This window comes from Strongylocentrotus purpuratus, unplaced genomic scaffold (genome assembly GCF_000002235.5).
Source record: "Strongylocentrotus purpuratus isolate Spur 01 unplaced genomic scaffold, Spur_5.0 spur5_scaffold_20, whole genome shotgun sequence".
Taxonomy (NCBI): domain Eukaryota; kingdom Metazoa; phylum Echinodermata; class Echinoidea; order Camarodonta; family Strongylocentrotidae; genus Strongylocentrotus; species Strongylocentrotus purpuratus.
In genome coordinates this window covers 51,634,817-51,654,820 of record NW_022145606.1, presented here as the reverse complement: position 1 = coordinate 51,654,820, position 20,004 = coordinate 51,634,817, and the positions used below count along the sequence as shown (strand labels likewise).

At 37.8% G+C, this 20,004-nt stretch overlaps 1 protein-coding gene across 1 annotated transcript in view; it reads right to left on the bottom strand.

Moving 5' to 3' along the window:
- LOC105442401 (MAM and LDL-receptor class A domain-containing protein 1-like) overlaps positions 1-20,004 on the bottom strand; it is a 77,103-nt gene that overhangs the window by 56,404 nt on the left and 695 nt on the right. The window contains exons 2-15 of the mRNA XM_030994060.1: positions 19,332-19,458; positions 18,541-18,669; positions 17,063-17,334; positions 16,417-16,501; positions 10,398-10,571; positions 9,095-9,372; positions 8,329-8,419; positions 7,586-7,720; positions 6,576-6,838; positions 6,152-6,242; positions 4,972-5,112; positions 3,646-3,765; positions 1,818-2,036; positions 638-781 (exon numbers count right to left, since the gene is read on the bottom strand). Of these exons, the coding sequence (XP_030849920.1) occupies positions 638-781; positions 1,818-2,036; positions 3,646-3,765; positions 4,972-5,112; positions 6,152-6,242; positions 6,576-6,838; positions 7,586-7,720; positions 8,329-8,419; positions 9,095-9,372; positions 10,398-10,571; positions 16,417-16,501; positions 17,063-17,334; positions 18,541-18,669; positions 19,332-19,458 (2,269 nt within the window). The remainder of the gene's footprint in view (positions 1-637; positions 782-1,817; positions 2,037-3,645; positions 3,766-4,971; positions 5,113-6,151; positions 6,243-6,575; positions 6,839-7,585; positions 7,721-8,328; positions 8,420-9,094; positions 9,373-10,397; positions 10,572-16,416; positions 16,502-17,062; positions 17,335-18,540; positions 18,670-19,331; positions 19,459-20,004) is intronic.

The following is a 20,004-nucleotide window of genomic DNA, read 5'->3' as shown; positions in this document are numbered from 1 at the left end:
TATATAGCACTTAAAACAAATGTCTCTAAGCGCTTTACAAATATACTATTACCCTGGTCATTGGATTCAGTGCTTGTCCGCACACACTGTGTGCACAATCTCCACTCACTGAGTACCTCGACACATTTTTGTTAAAGTTATACCTGTTTAAACAATTACTGAATTAACTTGGATTGTATGTTATATCACACATTCCACTACCTCCTCTATGGTCGTTTTCATATCTGCCACTCTCTCTCTATCTTTATTTCATTGCAGTAGAGTTTGGGACATGTTACATGATTCCCTTCAGGAGTCGTAGTGCACTGCACTGCTTTAGAGTGCTATATGCTCATTATGTCAAGGTGGTATGGTCGTAGGCAGGTCCTGTGCTATCAGAGGGGGTTTTCCCTCGGTTATCAGAGGGGGTTTTCCATTGGTCATCAGAGGGGTTTTTACCTTGGTTATCAGAGGGGTTTTTCCATTGGTTATCAGGGGGGGGGGGGTCCCTTGGTTATCAGAGGGGGTTCTCCCTTGGTTATCAGAGGGGGTTTTCCATTGGTTATCAGAGGGAGTTTTCCCTTGGTTATCAGAGTGGGGGGGGGGGGGTTCCCTTGGTTTCTCAACCAATCAAAGCTTTAGAGTGTTCAATGCTTACATGTCATGGTGGTATGATCGTAGTCAGGTCCTGTGTTATCAGAGGGGGTTTTCCCTTGGTTTCTCAACCAATCAAAGTCATGACCTGTAGCCTGTTCGTAGCCGCACATGCCATCCTCGAAATCACAGTTAGCTGGACTGGTATCTGAGAATAAGAATGAACATCGAAAATAATATCGCTAGGGATATTCGTTTGTCTCGCAATGTATGGTCAACAAGGGATCTAAAAGATCACGACGTTTCGTGCGCCGCTGCAACACTTTGTCAGGTGATAAAATATAATGTAAGCAAGCGTGTTTTATACTCTACGGGCGGATCCAACGGTCAACGAATGAATGAACATAATTGTTTTATCCTGTACTATCCTGTACTTTTGACATTTCTCTTGTACATATTTGAACGGTATATTATCAACTACCCCCGCCCCTTCCAAACTACCAACTTGTTATTTCCATGATATGTTGTGTTGTGCTTGCTTATTGCAGTGCACACAGTTAAGTGCTCTACCATCTATGTAGTCATGTAAAATTAATCCACCAGTCAACTAAATGATCAACCCAGGGGGCGTTTCACAAAACTTGTCATCAGTGACATATGACAGTTTTTGTTATAAGCTACTGAAATCCTTGCTTCTGATTGGTTATCAGCAGATTTGTCATTGATATTTGTCATTTGCCATTGAAAAAAGGGTTTGTGAAACACCCCCCTGGACATCCTTTCACGATACCACCATAAGAATAACTTTGCCATCATCCCATTGAAACAAGTATTAATTTGCCAGAAGATCTCAGCATAGTTACACGTGTATTTAGGACGGTTGTTGTGAAACACTGCCACGTCGCTAATAAATCAAGACAAGTACGGGCATCACTTACATACATAAGTGTTCTGTTGTAATTTGTTTTCTTCTATATCCATTGGTTTTATGGAATATCATATTTGTTAAAGCCCCACTGCACTACTTATAGCTACTTGCGCCCTCTATATAGCAAACAATGCCTAATCGGTGCGCGTTGGTCCCCATGATCCCCTTTTTCTTATGTTAATTGAGAGCTGATTTGATGAGATAACCACTTATCAGTGACCTTGCAGAGAGGTCTAATCCCCTGTACTAGCAAAACTAGAACAGGCCGGCTTTAATAAGAATGAAAGAAAGAAAGTATATACAATCATCTACCTACCATTACAAAGCCTGCCCTCAGCGACCATTGTGTCATCGAGAGCGATACTGCCATCTGGGTTTCCACTGTAGAGTGCTTCTAAGATGATCTGATACGCGTCAGGACTAGACAGAGAGACCAGGCCTTGGACCCATCGATCTCCTAGGTTTGCAGACCTGGTCCAAGCGAGGTCCTTCACGTGATTTGATTGGTCCTCCGTGTAAAGGTTCAGAGATAAACCTTAAAGGAATCAAATATGGGAGCAACTTGAGAATACCACAAAAATTGACCAAACGTTCGTAGGGTACCAAATACTTCACCAATAAAACTAAATCTCAAGAGTTAAGTAATAAGTAACACTAAACATAATCCTAACCCTATCCCTAACCCTAGGTCTTCAACGTTTAAGCAGGAAGCTGTAATGAATGGAGATCCCGTCCAAGAGGCCCCTTTGAAGTCATCCGTGGCACCGCGCGTCTTTTGTTTCCCCTACCGTAATCCCCTTAATCCCCCTCCAAAACCTTACAGCTCCCTAGTAGCACTAAGTCCTCCCTTTCCACACACAGCCCAGCCCAGCGAGCACGGCGGCTTTTGCTTTGCTGGCCCGTACTTTGGGTGAATAGTGGTGCTAACTTGACAACTTCTAGCCCTAAATCAATAAATGCGCAAACATATAACACAATTTCATTTAGTTCTTTAGGAAGATAAACCTTGGACTACCTTCCTAGCTATGTACAAATTTCGGAAATTTTCGGAAAATGTCAATAATTAGATGAGAAAATCATGATTATGAAAATCTTTCATTCGCTCTAAGTCATGATTTCCTTGGTCGATTTCGCTGGTTAAAATGGCCATGTCTTCAGTAGAGCTATCCGAGAACGGAAAACGCATTTGATGACTAATAGAAAGTTGCATTGGTCATAATGTTGTGAATTCTGCATTTTATATGTTATAGCTAAATACATCTTCCATGAACATGACTTAATTTGTCGGTGCCACGCATGGCTTCAAAGCCCGATGCTTGCATATTTTTGCAAACGAGTGAATAGAGAACTTAGGGAAGCAGATGGCGTTGCGTAACATTTCGTACTATTTGGAATGCCAGAGAGGGACTGTGCATTGATATGGACAGCTGTTGATGGAAATGATGGCTGGAGAGGGTTACATTTCTTTTTGTTAAGCCAGGTTAATCTTGAATAATTTTCCCTCGGAAAATTCTTTCGAGACGGTATCTCCATTCATTATAGCTTCCTGGTTTAAGTACATTAATCCTATTGGTGGGGTATTCAAGGTTAAGCCCAAATATGCATTGATGTAAGCAATCCAAATGAAATTATTCCATGTGGTGTTTTCCATGTTTGATTCCTACACTCGAAATATCAGCTTTCAATTTCACTACATTGAATGTCAATTTTTACTCCATTTTATTTTCTACAAAGCCTAACAAAGAAATGGCGAGAAAGAGATATTTTTAAGAAGAGATGTAAACTCACTTCGTTATATATCCAATATTGAAACATGCATATCTGAACTTAAAACTCATCTTTTCAAATTAGCACATCAATAGTATTAAAGGATAAGTAATGTTGTATTTTTTTCTTTTTGTTTACAAATATAGCACTTCATTGTTTTCTATATATGTTTCATCTTCCTTTTATGATCGTGTAATACTTTATATTTGTATATTGTAAAGCGCATTGAAATGTCAACAGACTTGAAATGCGCTATAAAATTATAATATAATTATTATTATTATTATTGCATAAGACCTGTTAGGGTATTCCATCTATTGGGAGAGTAAATAAATGTTGTAACATTGACCTGTTGACCTGTTGACCCTTGACCTTACCTGGACCGTTCATATGCATCCAGAATGAGAAGCACACATCACCAGCAGGATAGACCTCACTCAATAACCATGCCACATCAGTGTCGCCCATACCAACAGCATCAGTGTACACGAACGAACCTGATGAAGAAACAAAACAAGACGGGAGAATAAAGTACCGAAATGATAAGGTCATATTCGCTCGTTGTCCAGTTTCTTCTTCTCGGGTCACTACGCCACTCTTGATTAGATTGTCCCAGTCCTGGCCCCCGATTCCGGGAACAGAGGGACCGCTTTCATGATCCCTAAATCTCCGGTAAAAGGGTAGTTTTCAAGTAATTATGTCCGGCTCGAAATACACACCAAAATCGGCCCGTATTGACTTTACACACCGGACTTAGGGGGATGCTTTCAAAGGGAGGGAACATGCAAACGCGTGACCTAAATAACACTGAGTGGGGGTCGGTTCCCAGTCCAGTGTTGGATGCAATGCATCGTGCAGGGGTCGGTGCTTCCAGATCTTCTTAGGTGGAAGGGTTTGGTAGATGTGGGCAGCAACTCTCTAGGGGATGTTGAATGGTTCTAAACAACGGATCCTAGTCTGATGTTCCACATCCAACCACTCAAGCATTATGGGCTACATGCATGGAGGCGGACACATTCAGTGGTTGGGACTGGTGTGATCACCACGCCATTGTATAGCACAACATCGTTTGGTACCACCAACATTGACAACCTGGCCATGCAGTATGACGTCACACCTCGGTACTCTGTAATACTTGTGCCCATGGTACATTATCATTGATATTGCCTTTGCTCTCACCAAGCAAGTGAAATAAATAAGCCTGAATACCGATGATTGTTTAATTGCATTGTTCTTTTGTATTGACTCGTACGATGTCACTCTCACCGGTATCTATATCAGCTGTTCAGTATACCAGAATGGCCATGCCGAAAAATCTACGTAGGGTTAACGGTAACCACATTGGTGTACACATCAGGAAGGACACCAAGGCCTCGTGCGCACGAGGCGTCGTTTCGATTACGACTATTGCGCCAATGAAGGTAGTTACTGCATGTACCAGTAATTCTCTACAGTTTTTGGATTGTTCGTGCAAGGCATCTGTTTTTGGTAATGGCGGGTAAGGGGTCTTTATCTAATTATCTTAAGGTGTGCTTTTTTGTCCTCTTGATATGTTTCTATTTGACCCCCCCCCCCCCCCATGTTTCTCTCTTGTTATCCTTTTTCCACCTGTCTAGTTTTGTTCTTCATCATTTGATTAAAGGGGCATGTGCCTTCCCTCTATGCGCCTGGGTCGGGGATAATGTCGTGGAAACCTTTCTTACCCAGCATAGCCCCTGTGGTGTGGTCTTTGGTAGGTCCTGTCCCAGCACCTACAGCAGCTCCATTAACCCTCACCCAGTCTGAGTCATCTCCAGAGACTGCATTCATCCAGGTGCAGTAATCCGTATCAAAGTCACAAGAACCTGAAAGTGGATGAGGTGATGGTTATTTTACTTGACTGCTAAGAAAGCATAAATGCTTCTTAGTACGCAACCAGAGGACCGACGCCGTTATGTCTTCTCCAAGGGACCTGGTAATGAGGATTAATGCCGTACCAAAGTGTAAGTTCCTTTGTTTCGAAACCGGGTGGCCGGATTACGAGACCACTGCTCTACCAACTGAGCTATCGCGCCTCCTCGAAAAATTGAAAACAATGTTTGTTTGTTTTTTGGAAACATCTTTAATGATGAATTTGGCAATGATTAAAGCTAGGTATACTGTTGAATGTACATGTCTCCAAGGTCATTGCTCTTTTAATCATATTCAAATGCACAGAGATCCCCTTCAAAATCACAAAAGCCCTAAACTCTTTTTTGGTTAGTGATTATTTCGAATCGTTGCCGTCTGTGATTTTGAATTTAGAATTGACTTCATAATCATCACATTACTGTAAAAAACTTTTCATTTTCAACTATATTCCAACGATACAGTGATCCCTGTCAAAATAACTATTTGTTATTTCACTGTAAATCGGAGAAGATTTCCATTTGAATCTTAAAGCCCGTCTGCATAGTTTGGCCAGGGGGGATTATACCTCCCTGCAAGGTCACTGTCAGGTGGCTATCTCATCAAATGAGCTCTCAATTAACAAAGGGAAAAAGGGGGATCATGAGGGACCAACAGGCACCGATTAGGCATCGTTTGCTATAGAAGGCGCAAGTAGCTATAAGTAGTGCAGTGGGGTTTTAACATCACAAATCGACACGAACAATTGGAGGTAGAAATGTCATAACAAGAGGCGGATGCAGACTACAAAATACAGGAAGGCATTATGTTCTGCAACTTAACAAGTTGACGTTGATCGATGCATAACGCCGATAGCGAATCACTTTCCAGTAATAATAGATGAGTAGTTCAAGGCATATGCTAGTGTTGCTTCTACACATTTATCTTGATCCGCCTACACATGTTATTCTTAATAACTTCATCAATAAATATTTTTGATGAATAGAATCAGCTTACCTCTCGGAGCACAAGGTTCTTGCTCGACCTGCAGGTCATCTACTGCGAGCTCAGAAGTCGGGTCGTTTCCTACCTCACCAACGAGGGCAATCTTCATATAAAGGAGACAGAAAGATATTAGACACACAAGTCATAACCATAAATATTTCTCTCTTTCTCTCATTCATTCTTTCTCTCTTATTCTCTTTCTCTTCCTTTCTCTCTCTCTCTCTCTCTCTCCCTCTTTCTCTTTCCATTTCTCTCTTCTCTATCTCCCCCCCCCCCTCTCTCTCTCTCTCTTTCGTAACGAACCTTATTATACAATGAAGTCATAAGCAACAGGAATATTTATATCTCTTTCTCTCATTCATTCTTCTCTCTTTTTCTCTTTTTTTCTCTCTTTCCCCCTCTCTCATTGCTCGTCCTCTCTCTTCTCGTAACGAACCTGGAAAGACGACTTTGATTTCAGAGTGACAGAAGCCTTCCACCAGTTATCACCCTCATTGACCCCTGTTGACCTCCAGTACGGGCCGACAAGGTTCCCATCTATGTACTCATACACACGAAGCGATCCGACGTCATTGTCCCCGTGAACGTGGTACCAGAACGAGAAACAATCTCCGGTAGAGGTGGCGGAGTAGGCGGGGCTTAGGAGGGTGGCGTAGTCCCCGGATGTTTGAGTGCCTTGGTTTGCGTATAGGATGTAGCCTAAGACCAGACCGGAAGGAAAGAGGTAGAATTGATATTCGATTCCATTCTTTTCAAATCGGAACCGAAAGCTTTTTTAAATTCAGATTTTACATAGTATTCGAATGATATTGTATATATTGTTTAGTATGTTATTGTATTTTAATGTGTTGACTGGATGTATCTGTGCTGTCTGTATTTTTTGAGCTAACGTAGGTTGATTAGTAGTTTGTAATATGATACTTGAATGAATGTACTATTGTCTGAGAATCGCCATTTCTCGATAAAGCTGTATTTGAGGAAACAATAGTCATATAAAGAGAGTCTTCTTTTGTTTTAATTAAACACGTAGAGAAAAGCCATAATTTAGGATGGACTTCAATGCACAGAATCACCGGATAACATTGTACACAACACCATTGGTAAGATCGGGTCATAAGGTAGCACTACAGTCTTACCAGAGGGAACCCCATTGGCATGATCGCTAAGATCTGATCGTAAGGTAACACTACAGTCTTACCAGAGGGAATACCATTGGTATGATCCTTAAGATCGGGTCGTAAGATAACACTACAGTCATACCAGAGGGAATACCATTGGTATGATCGCTAAGATCTGATCGTAAGGTAACACTACAGTCTTACCGGAGGGAATACCATTGGTATGATCGATAAGATCGGGTCGTAAGGTAACAATACAGTCTTACCAGATAGAATACCATTGGTTTGATCGTTAAGATCGGGTCGTAAGGTACCACTACAGTCTTACCAGAGGGCACACCATTGGTATGATCGTTAAGATCTGATCGTAAGGAAGAGGCTGTGTCCCTGGTCCAGTCAAACATATCATCGGTGTAATCCTGCTTCCATCCACACCACATGTTTGTCTCAAAACCACAAGTTCCTACCAGGTTGAGATAAAAGGAAAGGAGATATTTACAAAGGATTATATCTCTGGGAACACAAATAACGAAAAATCATTTATTTCAGACACTGCTCGTCAAATTGTGACTTCCGGAGCTCTTTCAAAGGATATTTAACCTTGCAAACAAATTGAATCACACCTAGAACTTTATTGGTAAAATTGTAGCCCCTTAAATTTTACGCACTTGTTGTAGTAAATTTGCTAAGCCTGGAGCATGGAATTAAGTCATGTAACGCATGAAACAGGTAAACGTCAAAGAACGTTTAGCTACTTTGTTAATCTCGACTCTAGACCAAACTTAAAACATATATCGGGTATGAAATGGATTGAATTCGGACTTAAAACGTAGAAATAAGTTTAATATTTCCTTCTTTCTTACGTTAATCAGAACATGTGTTGAACTGATTATTCTCACATACCATCAAAATGAATCTCTTTAATTACAATGGCTTAAAGCTCTTTCAACTTCAACATTCGTATTTTAATATCAGGGTGTTCTATCCAACTGGTGGTAAATGAATGCGAATAAATACATCAAATCAGTTCACTCTGCCTTCTCTCTTCAAGTAAGGTTTGTGTGTACTTACGAAGAGGTGGGCATGTTCCGTTATGATATGTAACCTCGTCGATAGCAATGTCACTCAATGTTGAGCCTCCACGGACTGCTTCAAAGATGAGCTGTAAAAAAGCAAGCAAAATATATTTTAAAAGTTGCTTGTGATATAATTTCAAACCACTTCCTACGCTCAGAAATGGGGATGGATAAGATGGCAATGATGATGATGTGGAGGATGATGATGAATATATTGGTGATGACGGTTGCAATTTTGATACTGAATATGCGATAACGATAATAATAATATTGAATGTGCACCATCTCCACTTCCTGGTCACCGTGAGGTTATAAATATGACAATTACTATCGCAAAGGCTTTCGTCATCCTACCAGGTTCTCAATCCTCTCATGTGTATGGGGTGGCAAATATAGATTCATAATTTTCCAAAAGACATTAGTATCTGGAATCGGACCCACAACTTTTTCATTTCCAGTCAAGAGCTCAAACCACTTGATTTCGACACATGTATGATGTATAATGACGGCGATCAAAATACTTCTATAAACAATAATAATAATAATAATAAAACGGTGCTTATAAAGCGTTAACCACCGAGTCTCTAAGCGCTTTAAAAAACAAAATACAATGATAAACAGTTACATATTAAGCAAAACTAAAAGAAAATGCAAATATACCTACAAATTACGATACATATGAGATCAATGCAAACAGAGTAAGACAATCATCAAAAGCAATTTTGAATAAACACCCAAGGTCAAACTAAGGTCAAACTAACCCTATAGAAGCCGTCTCCTGGTTTGATCCCGATGTTGACCTGAGCGACATGCCAGAGGGCGCCCTGGTCTGATCCACCCCTCTTGAGGATCATCTCTGTCTCGTTCAGATCAGTCCTCTCGACATACACATACAGGTTACCCATGTCAGCACCGAACATGTGATAGGAGAACTCGAGACACGTTTCAATCTGGTTTGCTGATTCGTGTTCTAGAGGGGACAGAAGACGAGCCCTGGAGCCTGGAGACACCAAGTCAGCTTCGGCATAGGCGTACCAACCTGGGACCAAATGGAATCAAGTCGAAATTGAAGGTTTCATATAGATAGATAGATGAATGGATTTTATTAAGATTTTCGTGTCTGGCAGTTAAAACTAAAATGAACATGAATTACAATACAAATTTCCAAAGAAAATTCACATAATAATATGAGATACCAATACGTCACTTTCGCAATGCACTCAAATGCAATCGAACGGAAATATCAACGAGCTTTCACACTCGCCCGCCAAGGGATACTTGCACTCCAATAGCGAATACTTTCATGAAAATAATTATATAATACAATCAAACTATTCTGAAAAATGATTAATATTAGTATAGTTCAGTTTAGTTCATTAAAACAAAAACAGATATAGCAATCATGACGAGCAAACTTGATCCAAATTGAGACCCCCAAAAGCTATGCTTGTGAGTGGGGCTCCTGAGAAGGATAGACCTCTCAATCCCGGCGGATTGGCAAAGAGACCAACGTGTTTCAAGGATCTGCGCAATTCAAAACTTGAGAGATAGGGTACGATCATGTAATGCCAGTAATCCCCCCCCCCCCCTTCCCCGGGAGCGTCTTTTTCCCGTAAGATAGCCATCCTAGAATGCATATTAATATTTGAATATATGAATATTTGCGTTGGTACGGTGATGTGGAGATCAAATTCAAAATTAAATCGGCCAGATTCTGGACTAAATTAACCAGTATGTCGCAATGGTTACGGACAAGTTAAGATCTTGGAAGTCATTCGTTTACGGTAAGCCTCCCGATTTTGTCGCAATGTCACTTATTTAAAGTAAACTTAGCTTTGCATTTGAAATCTCATATTTGATAAATTATCTCATCAGATTCTGTGTGCGTGCGTATCATGAACATTGATGACTAGCGCATGACGTATGGGTCCTATTGAGCCAGTCAAATGCAGCGACAGGATGGCTACCTTACGGGAAAATGACGCTCCCTAGAATGGCAGCTTATACCCCTTACGCTACGTCACTGACTCCAACTGTCAAACTAACTAAAGCCTTATTCCTTACCTGATTCTGAGTTTGGATCGGAGCTTGGGCCAGTGTTTGGTGTCGGTGTATTAGCCGTCCATAGCTGCCAGTTATAGTCATCAGTCATATCCTGGTTCCAGTAACAGAAAGTCTTCTCGAAATCACAGTCGATGAGACTGTAACTGGATCCAGGGCTGGCCTTGGCCGGATTCACTACAACGAAGATAAATGTCGTTTTAACTAAATGTACACCTGACAGATTTATTAATTGGGTTACACAGTTTCATAAACTTTTTCAGTTTATAAAAACGTTCCATTTATATACAACAACAAAACAAATCTGCACACGCGTTGTAACTATATTAATATTAATCATTTTCCAGAATAACAAGGTAACAAGTATTGCAAATCTGAATATGGGTGTTTAAATTTGATATATCTTTGATTTTATAATGTAATCAATATATCAGCGTAAAGTAAAACAATCAGCAATTTCTGTGACATAGATCAAGATCATAAAAAAGTACCCATCGTTTGCTCGTGTTATATTATACAACTTTCGTACTTATTGATGTTGCTTTTGGCTGGATGCCTAAAAACTGGTGTTGAGTACTAGTGTATGTCTATTACATAATCTGCTAAAGACTTACATGTAATAAGAATAGATATAAGAGCAGTTTTAATGATCTTTTTCCTTGTTATTGCGGATGCATATAAGAAAAATGACAAATCTTCTTGAACGAAGCTGAATGTTTTGTTCTCTTGTATCTCCGGGCAGAAGGTACGAAGAGAAATTGGTTCTTTTTAAAATAAAAAATTGCTGTCTCTTTCAAAGAGAAGACGTTATTTAATCAGTAGTTTTAATCATATGAAAGCAACGTGTTCTACATAGATTAATCCTTTTTTTGAAGATATCAGAATATTGATGTGAGACTTATGAAATGCAAGAGATCATACAGTTTTCTTGTTCTTTAATTCTAAGAAGCAGTTCCACTTTATAATTTTAAATACGTTGATAATCATTATAAATCCGAATACGGAGGTTAATATTTGATATATCTTTGTTTATATATTTATATCTTGTTATCCAAAGCCATGTTAAAGAAATATCATATAGCAATGTATATACATGTATGATACAAATTAAGACTATGATCAAGGGCTAGTCGTTTCCGCAAAAGTACTACGGTCAAGCTATCGATCGTTTTATTATATTTGACCTCTTCTGTGAAAGGGGAGTGTGTGTTTAGGTTACCCGTGTGAATCATCGGAGGTCGCATATTTGTAAATATGTAAAATAATTAAGTGTATACATTTCCCGGACATGACATCATACAATCAGCAGGATTGTGTTTGATTTAAGCCGGTGTGCCTTCTTTTCAAGGGAGAAACGTTTGATACATTTTCCCTCTTATTTGGATTGGTGGGGTTTCGGGGATCCACAGCAAATATGTGGTCACCTGTGGCTTTCTTGGTATTGCGTCTTGTCTCGCTATCAGAGACATATGTGTTTTTGTTTTGTAGTTTCGTTTGTGCTAGACATCGCTGTAATTGTCATAGGTGTTGCAGTATAAGTTGTTTTGGTGGACTAGCGCATAGTGTAGTCAATGTTATTTGTTTGATGTTACAAAAGAAAAACTCCACAGGATTTGATTTTCATAGTACCGCGGTAAATTTGATATTCAATGGCTAATTTTAGTATTGTTTCTTTGAACTGTCGAGGTTTGGGAAATCGCGAAAAAAGAAATGATGTTTTAGAATTTGTTAAGTTAAACAAGTTCCAAATATGTTGCTTGCAAGATACACATTTTGTAGCTGAAGAAGAAGTTTCTATAAAACGATTTTGGGGAGATAGTTGTTTTTTCAGCCATAAAGCGTCAAATGCCAGAGGTGTTGCTATTTTGTTTGGGGAAGGGGTGCAATTTAATGTAAATAAGATTGAGCGATCAAAAGAAGGGAATTTTGTTGCGTTAGACCTACAGATATATAGCTATGACATAACATTAATATCCTTGTATGGTCCTAATCACGATAGTGTCAGTTTTTATGCAGATATTGAAAGACTTGCTTTGGATTTTGATAATTCATTAACAATTTTATGCGGAGATTGGAACTTGCTTCAAGATTTTGATAAAGATACATATAATTATATTCGTCTTAATAATCCTAATGCCAAGAAAAAAGTCGATCAAATGAAGAATGATTTAGATTTGATAGACCCATGGAGAGAATTACATATCCTGGAAAAAATGTTTACATGGCGTCAACCTACTCCCTTTAAGGCGGCTAGATAGGATTATTTTTTGGTCTCCACCGAGCTACTGTCACTCGTTAATAAAATAGAGATTTTACCTGGGTACAGATCCGATCATTCCCTGGTCAAGTTATCTTTGAATTTAAATCATTGTAGGGTAGGTCGAGGTTACTGGAAATTCAATAATTCGTTGTTAAGGGATGATAGTTATGTGGAAAAAAATAAAGATGTCATTCAACAAACGATTGAGACCTATTCAGTCCCTAGATTTGAGGTAGAAGGACAAGATACACAATATGAATTTACTGTAAATGATCAGTTATTTTTTGATACGTTGTTGACCATAATTAGAGGTGAAACAATTTCATACGCAGCCAGAAAGAAAACAAGATTGATAAATTTAGAATATGATTTAGAGAAAGAAATTACAGATTTGGAGAAAGCATTGATATCAAAAACGGACAAAAATAGAGCTTTAGTTATATTAAATGAAAAGAAAGTTCAATTAGAATCATTAAGAAAAGAAAAAATGGAAGGAATAAAGATGAGGTCTAAAATTAAATGGATGGAATATGGCGAGAAACCATCGAAATATTTTTTGAATTTAGAAAAAAGAAATGCTGTGAATAAACGTATATGCAAATTGGTCACTACTGAAAACAAGGAGATAACATCGCATGCTGATATTATATCAGAAATTGTATTATTCTACTCTAAATTGTATGCAAATAATCCTGTTGTTGATTTAGACTTAAATACAATATTAAATAATCCAGTTATAAGTAAATTAACCACTTCAATGTCACAGAAGCTCGAAGGAGAACTCTCCATTGATGAAGTTCATCAAGCACTTATAAATATGAAAAATAATAAATCACCTGGTTTAGATGGATACACCGTCGAATTTTTCAAACATTTTTGGAAAGAATTACACATATTTTTAGTGAGATATTTGAATTCTGCATATTCATCAGGAATGTCCTATACACAGAAATTAGGAGTCATCTCTTTAATTCCCAAAGGAAAAAAGATAGACATTATTTGAAAAATTGGAGACCCATATCTTTATTGAACGTGGTGTATAAATTAGGTTGCGCTTGTATAGCAAACAGATTAAAGAACGTACTTCCTTTTCTTATACATGAAAATCAGAAAGGCTTTATGTCAGGGCGCTTCATTGGAGAGAATATCCGTTTGTTATATGATATATCACTGTATACTGATATCAATGACATTCCTGGTTTATTGCTGCTTATAGATTTTGAAAAAGCATTTGATTCTATTTCTCATGATTTTATTAGAAAAGTATTGCACCTTTTTAAGTTTGGTCCGTCTATTGTAAAATGGGTTAATGTATTCTATGAAAATGCTCAATCCTGTGTATTAATCAATGGACACCTGTCTCCAAGATTTTCAATAGAGCGAGGTTGTCGTCAAGGAGATCCCATGTCAGCTCTTATCTTTCTATTATGCGCCGAAATACTAGGTCTTTTGTTTAGAAATTCCGATTCCATTGTTGGTTTGAGCTTACCTGGTAGACAACTTAAATTAATTCAATATGCAGATGATACTCTTCTAACATTGAATGGGTCAGTAACGGAATTAAACAGTGCATTAAACATTTTAGATAAATATAATGCAATGTCTGGTTTAAAAGTTAATATACAGAAGACACATGCGATTTGGATTGGAGGATTTAAAAACAAGAAAGATGGTGTTCTTTTGAATAGAAATCTAAATTGGGTGTTTGATGATTATTTCAGATATTTAGGTATAGACTTTTGTACGGATTTGCCCAAATTGATAATTCACAATTATAATGAAAAATTTAAAGAAATCAAAAGTCAAATGACATCGTGGTTAAGGCGATACTTAACTGTTCTTGGAAGAATCACTGTCGTCAAGTCATTGTTGGTATCCAAATTAAACTACCTTTTTTTGTCCCTCCCTAATCCTGGTGAAAATCTTTTGAAAGATATAAATGCTCACTTTTATAGATTTATATGGGGGGAGAAACCTGATAAAATAAGTAGAAATCAAATGTCACAAAGTTACTCAGACGGAGGGGTTAAAATGATAGATATATACAAACATTGCCAATCATTACAAATTTCCTGGATTAAGAGATTAGTAATTGGCTCAATGGATAGCAATATCCTCTGTCTTTTGCAATCTTTCTTGCCTGAAGTGCAAGATTTAAAATTATATATGGGAAACAATTATTTTCGGGAACTGGCAGGTAAAACAAAAAACCTTTTTTGGAAAGATATGTTCATGGCTTATAGTACGCTCTTGTCCATGCATTGTGATAACATTTCTTGCCAGCCCTTATGGAATAATGACTACATTAAAATAGGCAATAGCTCAATATATAATAAAAAATTGTGTCAAAAGGGAGTTCGTTTTGTCAATGATATTTTAGACAAAAATGGTGATTTTTTTCTCTCTGGAACACTTCCAAGAAAAGTATAATATTCAAATAATTTTTTTTTTTTATCGTGGATTATGCGATGCAATTAGACAAGGGTTTAACAATTGTACTATTTTTAACAAGGTGCCACAACCTCTTTTCCCAGATACAATGGCATTCGTTATGAAACGTATTAAAGGATGTTCACATATTTATGCAATTTTATTAAAGAGAAGGAAAGGACTATGTAAAAGTTTTCTTAAATGGAAATGCATTTTCGACCTGAATGATAAGAGTTGGGAAACATATTGTTCTATTGGATTTAATTGTACCATTGATGTGGGCTTACGATGGTTTCAGTTTAAAGTCATGCAACGCATATTATATACAAACGATCTACTGTTTAAAATGAATTTATTCCCAAGAAAAGAATGTACATTTTGTAATGAACAGATTGAAACAGTCATACATCTCCTATGTGATTGTACGCATGTTAAAAATATTTGGGGTAGGTTAGAACACTTGATTAATACTAGAACCGGAAATAAATTAACATTTTCATTACAAGATAAATTATTTGGTTTAAAAGGTTCAAATAATTATGCATTGAATTGTATACTGATTGTGGTGCGACAGATGGTGTATACTTCCAAAATAAAGAAACAATTGCCCGACTTTGATAACATTAGAGTTTCGATTATAAATTACTTCAAAAACGAAAAGTATATTGCAAATTCGAATTGTAGAAATAATAAATTCACAAGAAAATGGTTTCAATTCAGGAATTTGTTTACTTAAAATTATATTTTTTCTGTATTTGTTTTTCTTTCCATGAGTGTCAGAAATGAATTATTGATTTTTTAGTTTTCTCAACAGTTCAACAATACTTGTATTTTTAAAAGCCAATTTCATTTATGTTATAAATGTAAATTACCTTGGAAATATATTTTTGTATGTGTTTCAAATGAAAATCAATAAAATCCCTGTGGAGGGAAAAATATGGAAGAAAAAAAAATTTCCAGAATAGTTTGGTTGTATTATATAATTATTTTCATGCAAGTATTCGCTCGTATTTGGCGAAGATCTGTTCGTGATAGACAAAATAAATATACAGAAATCAATAAATGTCTCTTTGTATTCATTTTAAAATCGTGCACTAAAATGTTTTACCTGAATGGACAAATATCTGAAAATTGTACAATATTGTCATCGTATCCACAAACATAATTTTGACACAACTACTAATTGCTTGAACTGTAGGAAAATGGAAAAGATTTGTTCCTTTTTCACTGTATTTTGTATGTGTCAGGCTAGAAGTTCTTTGATAGTTTGCGATATATCTTTCTTTTTGTATATAGCTATGCGTATGTTGAGTTGAAAAATATGAAACTTACAATCACAATTTCCATTCACGATATCGATGTCATCGATAGCTATATCGGAGTAGAAGGAGGAGCCGAGTATCGCCACGATGAATACCTAGATCGGGTCAACACAAAGAAAGGTATTAAATGACTGTCAGACAATGAAGCCCATTTCACAACAGGCAGTAATCTAGCCTATGAAGGCAATCAGACCTTACAGAGGATATTACGCTCTCCAGTCATTTACTTTATCATTCTTGCTTTTATATATTCCTTTTCCCTTTCGGTATGTATTGGTTTTATATTGTGATTTGGAAAATGAATCCCATATAACAAATAAATACCATATACCATAAGCTAGTAATAATAATAATTTTACCAAGACATTGAAATAAAGAGATGCGATGAAATTGGCAACAATAGTCGAATGAAGAAGAAGAAGAAACCATGCTATCCGAATGCATTGTTCAAATTCGCTTATATGACATAAATGGGTAAAGGTAAAATGGCACACAGGTTTGTTTCATGTGTTCTGTTTTTCCTCAATATAAACTTTAAATTAAGGTGTATATCCTATAGGGCACGTCGAGAAGCGAGTATGACCCCCCCCCCCCCCATTCCAAACAATATATAGCCCCATTATTTGTTAATGTGAATTACAAAGTACAAAACTCACGTCATCAACCTCATCGAAATTAATAGGTACAGAGGCTTGCTTCCATTCCGTCGATGTTTTACTCTGCTGACCTTCAAGCATCCAGACCAGGTCCCGGGTGGACAGGTCAGAGGCTTGGGATGTATAGACCAGGAGCTGGCCCATGTTTAGACCAAACATCATATACCAGAACTGAAGACATTTGACCCCCGTGGCGGCTGGGGCACCGAGCATGAGGTAGGCTTGTAGGCCCAGGGCGCTGGGCAGGTTGGAGTCGACGAACAGGTAGTTCCCTGAGAGGAGGAAAAATGAAATCAACGAATGTTTAATGACGGCGAGGATGATTATCATCATCAACACCAATTTCATAGCTACCATCATCATCATCATCATCGCCATCTTCGTGTAAATCAACTTTATCATTATCATCATGACTACCATCATCATCATCACCACCAAAGTCAACCAATTATCATCATTAATGTAAATCAACTTCATCATCAACACGTCATCATCATCATCATCATCATCATCACCAACGTCAACCAATCATCATCATACTCATCATTATAACAATTATCATCATTGTACTTTCAGTACCACCATAGGCAATTTTCTGTCATTGTTTCCATCACCTTCATTAACACTTCGTTTGCTTTCTTCGCCTCTCTACATGGTGAACTATTTCCCACACGTGCAATTTCGCACAATATAATATGTTTCAATTGACAGACGGTTTCCGCTGTGCAAAACAGTGACTTTGTTAAACACCAATGTCCAGCCTTGATTGGCGTCATGGCAATCCTTATTCACACTGGTTTAGATTAAACTTGCACTAGAAACACTTTGAAACATATTTTTTGAAGGCTTTAATATATCTATCCCATGATAAGTAACATGTGTCACAGGGAGAGTATGTGTGAGGAGTATGTTATCATCATTATCTTAACCATCTTCAGTATAGAGTACAGAAGCTGTGACATCATAATGTTATGGACCAAAGCACTATAACACTGAGTGCCCATATAGGACATCTTTTTATTCAGATGGTCATATCTCAGCCAATACTTAATATATTCAATTTTTTTTTCGACATTCGGACATTATTTTTGATGCTCTTTCGGAAAATGAAGAAAAAATGAAGAAATTCCAAAAATAGATTGTTGATAAAGTCGCACTTCACCACTCTATAACAAACAAGAAAATACCCTCGTTTTGTAAAATTTCCAAAGGATGCAAAGACGGATGCCTCAATAGCTATCATTCACCGGAATGTGACGTAATCGAATATTATATACACCTGCATTTTGTTTACGGTTCTAATCATTTCATCTACTTTAAAGCCCGTCTGTACTAGTTTGACCAGGGGGAATAGACCTCCCTGCAAGGTCACTGACAGGTGGTTAGCTCATCAAATCAGCTCTCAATTAACATAAGAAACAGGGGATTATGGGGGACCAACAGGCACCGATTAGGCATTGTATGCTATATAGAATTACCTGCTTCTCCCGGTGTATGATCAACGCTAGGACCTGACATACCGGTTGCCCCTTCTCCTGTAATCCAATCTAGATCGTCTCTATCTATGTTCTCCCAAGAACAGGTACCACTCTCAAAATCACAATCTCCTAAAAGTACAAAGAGACAAAAGCGGCAAAGATTATTAATAGGATGAATTATTTAGGAGGCTGTTTTCAAATTAATTCTCAATTATCTCTATTTTTTCTCCCACAAAAGATGCCTCGCCCTCAAAATCAGTCTCCTTAAGGTGCAAAGAGACAATAGTCGTACGGATCAATCCGATGATTTGCTTTTTTAAATGTGTAAAATACTCTTTAAATGCGTTAAAAACAACATTCTAGCAATTATGGTATCAATAAGATGAACTTATTTCCGTCTCCAATCGTTTAGACCAAATAATAATAATAATAATAATAATAATAATAATAATAATAATAATAATGGGTTATTGTGTAGCCCTCAAGTCAGTCAGATTTGAACCTCCTCGCGCTCTCAGTATTTACTTCTATATTACTCGATAGAGGTTATGAGCTCTAATTTACTAAAGACTTTATCCGAGAACCACCGTGTTCCCGAGGGCAATATGTTTACATTAACCCAATGCTTACTGGAACCTGGTGGTCCCGGTGTTAAAGTCAATGTGAATTAGATAATTCAGTAGCCGACGGGTTAAGTCTATTCAAGCTAGGTTTGTACTTGCCTAAGTCATGGCAAAGTCCATGGGAAATTATGACATCGTCAATAGCTATATCACTCAGCTCTCCAGAACCTGTTACTGCTTCAAAGACGACTCTGAAGGTGAGGGCGCTAGACAGGCTGACCTCTCCCAGGTACCAATGATCACTCAGATCCTCCGCACCCTGGGTCCATAGGGGCGCACTCACGTCTTGGTTACCCTGAGTGGAGTAAGGTGGGTTGTGTTGAATGGTAATGGAAGTGGAATCATGGAAAGAAAACTATTATGGGCACATTATTTGGAGATCTGAAGGTGTTGAGAATCAAATACTGCAAGGAGCAGTCGAAGGAAAACGGGGTAGAGGTCGTCCACCAATATCTTGGATTGATGATATCAAGAAAGTGTATAGACAAGGAATGAAAGGTGCAACACTAATGGCATGTGAAAGAGCTGCATGGCGTGCTCTTGTGAAGACCACAGCAGCGCTTTACAGCGCCACCTTAAGTTGATGATGATGAATGCACGTGAGAAGAACTGACACCCTGTAATTTTCCTTTAAACGTAAAGGTGCTTCGTCATCATTCTAGAAGTATCATTTGACACAGAAACCGTTCGTTTCCAAAAGATGACCAAATAAGAAGGATCTAACCTATTCTGTATAGCAATGATTCTGGTAGCAAATTCAAATGACCATCGCTATTTAACGCTTGGGCTGCATCCCTTGGCAAGACATTGATCTACATTTGCCACTCTCCACCCAGGTGTT